The sequence below is a fragment of the Gekko japonicus genome, unplaced genomic scaffold (assembly GCF_001447785.1).
Source record: "Gekko japonicus isolate JY-2015 unplaced genomic scaffold, Gekko_japonicus_V1.1 scaffold1617, whole genome shotgun sequence".
Classification (NCBI taxonomy): domain Eukaryota; kingdom Metazoa; phylum Chordata; class Lepidosauria; order Squamata; family Gekkonidae; genus Gekko; species Gekko japonicus.
The window spans coordinates 1-7,940 of record NW_015165291.1 but is presented as its reverse complement, the minus strand read 5'-3'; the positions used below and the strand labels follow the sequence as shown (position 1 = coordinate 7,940).

The window sequence follows — 7,940 nt, the reverse complement described above, 5'->3', positions numbered from 1 at the left end:
AGCCCCCCACACGCCGGCCCCGGCAAACATGGGGGGGGGGGGGGGATAGCGGCAGCTAGGTGGCGGCAGGCCCAATAGGGCCGAGCCGCCAGCGCTGGAGGCCCGAGTACCTGGAGGGGGGCTGCCGCACACAGAGGACGTACCTGGCCCTTGTCCCCTGCTCCCTTGCCCGGCCAGTTCCCCCCAAGCAGCTCCCGCCACAACAGAAAAGGGGTGAGGACGGCAAGCAGCCCGGGTCACGTATACCCGGGCCTCTCCCTCCTTCCACCCTGCTGCCTGGCGATTGTTCCGGGGAGGGAGGGGAGGCGCCTACCTTCCCGCCACTCGCCTGGCCCCTCCCCCCTGGCCTGCTGACTGGCCAGCCTCGTTCCGCCCGGCCCGGCCCGGCCCCGGGCTTCTCTGAGTGTACACTGTGGATTTCTTTGTTTGCAACCATCTGTGTTACTTGATACCTACTTGGAACATAATAAACTGAACTTAAAGGAAGCTACAGTCTGGGAGTCTCTCTCACTGGCAAGGAAGTGCCCAGCCAGGCTACCCACCAAATTGGAGCTTGGATCTGGGAGCTTTCCATTGAGAAGTTCCCCTATAGTAATCCATCAGTACTGAAGGTCAGGGACCTTGCTGAGCGATATGACACATGGCATGAGGGGATGCAGCAGGCCAATTTTCTCCTCCTTGATGCATCTATCTGGTCGTATGGCATATTGTTTTGGAGTGTTCCCCTACCCTCAGCAGCAGCTCTTTGGAGACGCAGGGTAGCTGTTGAAGGAAAACATTAAAGATCCTATGAATTTGCTGTTTGAGGAAACTTGGATCCAGCTCATAATATCTAACCTGTGTTCTTATTGATTAAAGAAAAGGTGTGTGTTATGTACAAGGAACCCCCCCCCCACACACACGCACACACTGAGGATTTGCAGTAAACACCAGAACTGTTTATTTCTGGGTTGCTGTTCATCCACAGAAGAGTCATCACCATCCTAAACAAATTTCCACTTTTGAGGAGGAGGTTCATAAAAGGAAAGGATGAAGGGGGAAATTTCCACTGCTTCAAATAATGTATGAGAAGTGCTTTCAACACTCAGGTGCTGTAGAGCAAGGGTGTCAAACATGTGGCCCGGTGGGCAGATCAGGCCCCCGGAGGGCTTCTATCTGGGCTCCTATCAGGCCCGCAGTGGAAGTGGCCGTCTTCTGCTTCTTCTTCCAGTCATGCTGCTGCTGCATCATCATAGGTTTGCAGCTTACGGATACACACCTGAACAGCATACTCAGGATTGCAACAGCACAGACATTTTGATGCAGTAATTTAGAGCAAGAGGTGTCAGTTGCAAGAGTGCTAATGTTTTAAGCATGTTTTTATTTTAAGTTTAAAAAAAACCCTTTGTGTTTGTGTCCTTTATAGTAGGTATCATTTTGGATCACAAGGGCAACAAAATGTGCTGCCCCAATGCCCGGTTTTTGTGTGATGTCTATGCATGTGGAGATGTTGCTACCAATATGGTTTTCATAAACACCCAATTAGGTTGTCTTTTACAGATTAGATTTTTCTGCAAAACTGGCAGTTGGTTTGTGTTTACAGAACCCAAAATTGCAGTTGCTGCTGGCCCTATTGTGTGGCTTTTTTATCCACATGGGGGCCTTGTGCGGCTGATTGTATAAGGATGAGTCTGAGATGCCAGGGCCATAATATCACACATGGCTTTTAGGATTTGCTTTGCTTTAATTCACTAGCATGGGAGAAGAAACTGTTTATTCTGCCTGTCCTTGGGAGAACAAGAATCATGCCAAACAAACACATACATTTAGGAGAAGGCAGTAATACACCAGCGGTATGTGCTACTTTAGAATTCCTTTCTCAAGGCTCACTTCCACACTCTGCATTCAAACTCCATGCTGAACTTCCAAGTTGTCTTTCATTGGTTGTAGTTAAGTCAACATGTATGGAAACCGGCACTTAGTCCTAAGGAATGACACATCCCATGATTTGTTTTTTGGCAGAAAGTTTCTGGCACACCACAAACTTGAGCACTCACCGTGTGCACATGACTTCATAGATGGGGCCACTTTACACATGACAAGGCATGAACCCCAGGTGTACCCCAAGTGTCTATATAGAAGGAACCTGCAGCCAATCCTAATTTTTGATGAGTAATGCACACATTTAAAGTACATGGTTTCCACACTGAAATTCTTAGATGTGCACCTGAAAAAAACCCAATGTATCACTGCTGCCATTAATGCAGATATAGTATGTGGAGAATAGGAAACATATGAATGAGATGTTATCAGGAATCCAGCCCATGTCCCTGTCTCATAACCCAAAGAGCAGGGTCTGCATTTCTTTTGGGCAGAGCTAGTTCTAAAATAGCAAGAGGTCGCAATTTAAGTTTACCGAAAGGGTCTGGGGAAGACATTTCCGCAAAATCCCTTCTAGCAGTTGCAACTTGGAAGGACAGGATAGGATCAGCATAGCTCAGGAGTTAGAGGCTGGTGGGAACCAACAGAATCAGGATGGGTCGTGGTAAGTACCTACGAGAGAGGAGGAAGATACACCATTTGTCCTCATCCCAAAACCTTCCACCTCATGGGAAAAACACTTTTTGAACCCTTGTGCCCACACACACATGCATGTGGGTGCAGCACCTGTGTCCCCAAAAGTAACAGTTAATCCCCTTCCAGATCAGTGCTTAAGATAGTCAGGATCATTTTGTTCTTGGTCAGCGTCACCCATCACACCTATCGCCTATGGCTGACCTGTGGCTGCCTGAATCTTCCTGATGAGCAGCATAGATAAAGAATGATCAAAGCAGCAATATGGACCCACTCGGTCCACGTCTGATCCAGCCAGGTTTCTTTCGGGGAGTGCTCTGCTTGTGGATGTACTTTCATCCCAGAATAAATGAACGATTAACAAATTTGTTCCTTGGACTGCAAGGAATTTGTTCCTTGGACTTGTGGGATGGGATTTGTTCCTTGGACTTGTGGGATGGGATTTGTTCCTTGGACTTGTGGGATGGGATTTGTTCCTTGGACTTGTGGGATGGGATTTGTTCCTTGGACTTGTGGGATGGGATTTGTTCCTTGGACTTGTGGGATGGGATCCGGATGGTGCAGTATAACTGGCAAAGCAGCCCCTGAGTGAAGATGGGGTGCATTTGCTCTTTCGAGGACTTGGGTTAGGGGAATCACCCGCAGCTGGCCCTGGCCTCTCCTGCTTGGAGCTGCTGAAAGGGAGAAGGGTGGTTGGAGGATGGGGGGGGGGGCGGAGAGACCAGGCGCCTTCTGTTGTTGCTCAAGAGTTTCTCCAAGTGAACATGAGAATGATCCACGGTCAAACCCAGTGATCCTTGAAAACTTTTTTTTTTTGCTTCAGAGTCAACCCCCCCCCCTTTACCGGCTATGCTAGTGGAGAAGCATGTTCCCAGGCTGCTGACTGCACAGGCCTTTGCTCTGAGCTATAGTGGGGTGGGATTAGTGAATCTCTTGCCTTAGGTCACTTAGAGAAGAAGAGATTGGATTTATACCCCGCCCTTCACTACCCGTAGGTGTCTCAGAGCGGCTTACAAACTCCTTTCCCTCCCCACAACAGACAGACACCCTGTGAGGCAGGTGGGGCTGAGAGAGCTCTTGACAGAAACTGCTCTTTTCCAAGGACAGCTCTTGTCAGAACTAGGGCTTGCCCAAGGTCATCCAGCAGGTGCAATTGGAGGAGTGGGGAATCAAACCCGGTTCTCCCCAATTAGAGTCCACGCACTTACCCACTACACCAAACTGGCTCTCTAGTAAGGCTGCTAGTAAGGCTCTAGCAGCCCCTTCCATTGCTGAATCATAACGGAGAGGTGCAGGCAGCACATTTCCCCCTACGACGTGATCCCCTCTGTGCTCCTTTGTGGTCACAGCAGAGGTTTTCCTCCCCTGCTATGCCTGCTTCTGCTGACACTAGCACTTCTGAGTGTTTAAGGGCTCCTTGAGAAACACTGAACCTGCACATGTGGAAATGCTAGCAGCCGAGGAAGCGAGTGCCGTCGTGGAAGAAAGCCTCTGCAGTGGCTGAAGAGAAGCACGAGGGGTATAGTGTCACTTTTTAAAACAAAGTTAATGCTAGAACGTCTGGGATCATGGCAATAGATTGTTACAGTGTCGATTCACAATAGTATGATATCGATTATCAATGAAATAAAACCTCAAAAAGCCTTCCAGGGCTTGGCTTGTCAAGTGGCAGACTTGTTTGCAGACGAGCTGATTGTACCATACTGCACCGTTTGGAACAAATACAGTGGAACATAAGTGTTCCCTCTGAGCTGAGTTAGTGTGGGCTGGCTCAATTTTTTTTAGCTTCCAGCTCACATGTCTTTGTCTTAGCTCAGGAAAGACGGCTCCAGAGCAGACTAATTCTCCTCTGCAGAAGTGGAGTAAAAAGACACTGGAGAAAATCTGGTACTCAACAGGTTGCAACAGGCCACGGACGGACTTTCCCCTATCTGATCGCGCAAGCAAGCTTCCGAGCCATTGGGATGTCCTGATCAGGCCATCCCGGCTTGGTGCCATTCCCCCCTCCCCGCTTCACTGTATGCGCATCATCGCATACCCATAGGGGGCCCTCGGTGCAGAGGTGCAATTCCTTGTTTATGCGCATGGGAAACAAGTGGCAAAAAACTCCCCAACTCACCCACAGTTGTGTCTGATCACACAGTGACGGACTGAGCCCGCAGCAACTAAGGGCTGTGTGATTTCGCAACTGCGGGTCAAATGCCTCCGGAGGGAATAGCCTCGCTCCCCCTCCTCTCCAAATGGCGTGCGTGACCACAACTATAATTAGGTAAACAATTTACTAGAGAGTTACAAGATATAGAAGACTTCCAGGCAATGATACAAAGCAAGTTTTGTACAGCGTTTATTGCATTGTTGCCGTGAGTGGCTGGTTGGTTGCTTCAATAAACTGAACTGATATGCTTATAGGTGAAAAACCCATCATTTGTTTTTTGTCAGCCATAACTGGACATCAAATGGAGAAGGGGTTTACTACTGTTTGGAGAACAAACCCATGACTTTAGACAATAGCACATGCCAAATGGAATCTTTTTAAAATTGTATTATCAGATCACTGCCCTGATCTATGGATATGACATGTAATCTACCTCCAGGAAATGATTAAATACATGTGTAAGAGGCATTCAGGAATGTCTGGTGAGTAGAGAATGACAATTCACAGAGAGTGAGGATAAGATAAAAAGGATGATGGCTGGGGGAAAGTGTGAATAGCTTGCTTGGCACAGTATTGTATCTTACTTTGAAGTTCTGCCACACTGGCAATACAGTGACGGTTCACTGTCTCAAAAGGTCTCACAAGATGTGGTGAGACTGGAGGAGGGTTATATACTTCCAGTGGAGGGTTTAGGGGTATGGTAAATAAAATGACATGATAGGGATAATCTCTGAAAGCCCCAGTATTCAAGACACTTCTGCATGCGCAAGTTATCAAGGGCTACATTCCCATATATAGGGTAGCCAGATGCATGGACACGTGTGGCCAGTACTTTATTGACAATAGCCATGTAGCCACGACCGCGATGCTCTGGGAGGGTATAGCCATGTGCCAGTGCACCAAAAGGATCAAGGAGACTCCAGCTGATCAGGCGTCCATTGCTGTCCAGGATGCAGCTGCTGGGGAAGGAGTGCACCAAAGTGGCCAGGTACCCACGACTGTGTTCACAGCCCCCGTAGGCCCACGTTTCATTCAGCAGGTCAACATGGGAGCTATTCAAAGTGGAGAACTTCAGGCTGGGATCTAGCCTGGAAGAAAAGAGAGGCAAAACATATATACTGTTAATGCAATGGGAGGAGAGTTAAATATCATAATGTGTACTTGTGGATCAGACTAAAAGTCCATTTAGTCCAGCCCAGTCTGTTACACCTCGGAAGCTCACAAACAGAAGACTATCCTCTGTCCCTTTCCCCCGACATCCGGTAATTAGGGATATTCTGCATGTGCCTGTGAACATTCCATTCTTAGTTCTTAAGGGGTTGAGGGGGAAAAATATTATATCTAATAATAAACGATTGGGCCCCCTGGGTGGATGATGAAAGCAAACAACAACAAACAAACAACAACAAAAACAGCCCACCCACATATAAAGTAAGGATTTTTACAAACTCAGGGCATTCCCCAGGGATGCAGAAAAAAATATTTAAAATATTGTCTTTTGGAACTTAACCAAAAGAGGGGGGAGGAGACACAAAGTGGCATCTTTGGGTCTGAATGTGCCCCAGGAGGGGTGGGGTGGGAGATAAGCAGTGTTCCCTCTAAGCTGAGTTAGTGTGAGCTAGCTCACAGTTTTTTAGCCTCCGGCTCACACATTTTTGTCTTAGCTCAGGAAAAACGGCTCCAGAGCAAACTAATTCATGCAGTAGCCAAATGGCTTGCTCACAACTTTAATGCCAGTAGCTCACAAAGTAGGATTTTTTGCTCACAAGACTCTACAGCTTAGAGGGAGCACTGGAGATAAGTCTGATCAAGACTTTGGAAAAGCCATCAAAAGGCAGACCAAAGATGGGGCTCTTTTTGTAGTAGGAACTCCTTTGCATATTAGGCGACACACACCCTAATGTAGCCAATCCTCCAAGAGCTTACAGTAGCCCCTGTAAGAAGAGCTCTGTAAGCTCTTGGAGGATTGGCTACATTAGGGGTGTGTCGCCTAATATAACCATCTTAACTACAAAGTTTCTGGGTTCCCAAAAGTTACGTTGTGTGCTGCAGTTGCACCGCAAGCCGGGTGGGGGGGGGGGGATGATGGACACTTACTGACGCGTGTGTATTTTATTTGGGTCAGGGTGCAAGTAAGTGAAGTAGGAAGACGGTGAGGTCTGCACTTGCTTAGCAGCAGCAGCATCTTGGGAGGCCTCGTATATCCCGTCTTGGTGCCCTGTAGAGAGCAGTAAGATATCCAGTCACAGAGAGAAGGGTGTGTATATCAGACCTGAAGTTAAATGTACATATTCGAGATTACTCCATGAAGACCAATTGCCCTATAATTGGGTGAGTAGCATTAAAACAACGGATTCCTCCTCCTTTCTATGGCTGCCCGTTGGGTGGCTTAACAGCACTATCCTAAGCAGAGTTTACCTCCTTCTAAGCCCGTTGTCTCTGACCTGGATGGCCCAGGCTAGCCCAGCCTCATCAGATCTTGGTTGGCCTGTGTGAGTACTTGGATAGGAGACCACCAAGGAAGTTAGGCAATTTACAGGGCTCTTTTTGTAGCAGGGACTCCTTTGCATATTAGGTGACACACCCCTAATGTAGCCAATCCTCCAAGAGTTTACAGTAGCCCCTGTAAGAGCTCTGTAAGCTCTTGGAGGATTGGTGTCAGCAAGCTGCCAATGTGTTTTCCTATTCTCTATCTATGCGCTTGTCTATTTCCTATGTATGCGCTTGTCTGCTTTCACTTTCCCATGTATGCCTGTTGATGCGCTTAATTGCCTAGTTGCAGGAACTTCCGTATCTCTCAAGGCCACAGGTGGTTGCTGGCAGGTAGTAGCTTGGGTGAGCTCATGGTACTATCCATGAGAAGCAAATATGTTATGATTACCCAGGAGCATTGCTTCCCAGGCTCAATGGTGCGCGCGGGAAGTCCCGCAATTGGGCCTCAGCTTTTCCAATTTACTATAATCTATTGGGTACCATGCTTTTGCCTCATTCTGAACACTGATCCTGTTATGCACCTATTGCTTCAATTAAAGTAAAACCTTTTTCTACAAGTGTGTACTTCGTTGATGGAATGGGAGTCTGACAATTGGCTACATTAGGGGTGTGTCGCCTAATATGCAAAGGAGTTCCCGCTACAAAAAGAGTTCTGGTTAGTGCGCAGAGGCAGGCAATGGCAAACCACCTCAGTTTGTCTCCTGCCTTGATGTCAGCGAGCTGCCATTCTCATTCCGGT

The 7,940-nt window shown here is 47.8% G+C and overlaps 1 protein-coding gene across 1 annotated transcript; it reads right to left on the bottom strand.

Moving 5' to 3' along the window:
- Positions 1-5,375: 5,375 nt before the first annotated feature.
- LOC107109682 (glycine N-acyltransferase-like protein 3) lies at positions 5,376-6,926 on the bottom strand (the record flags this gene model as incomplete). The annotated part of the gene is made up of 2 exons (XM_015410355.1): positions 5,376-5,796; positions 6,806-6,926. Coding segments are annotated over 2 exons (542 nt in total), but the record flags the coding sequence as incomplete, so codon positions are not given.
- Positions 6,927-7,940: the final 1,014 nt, after the last annotated feature.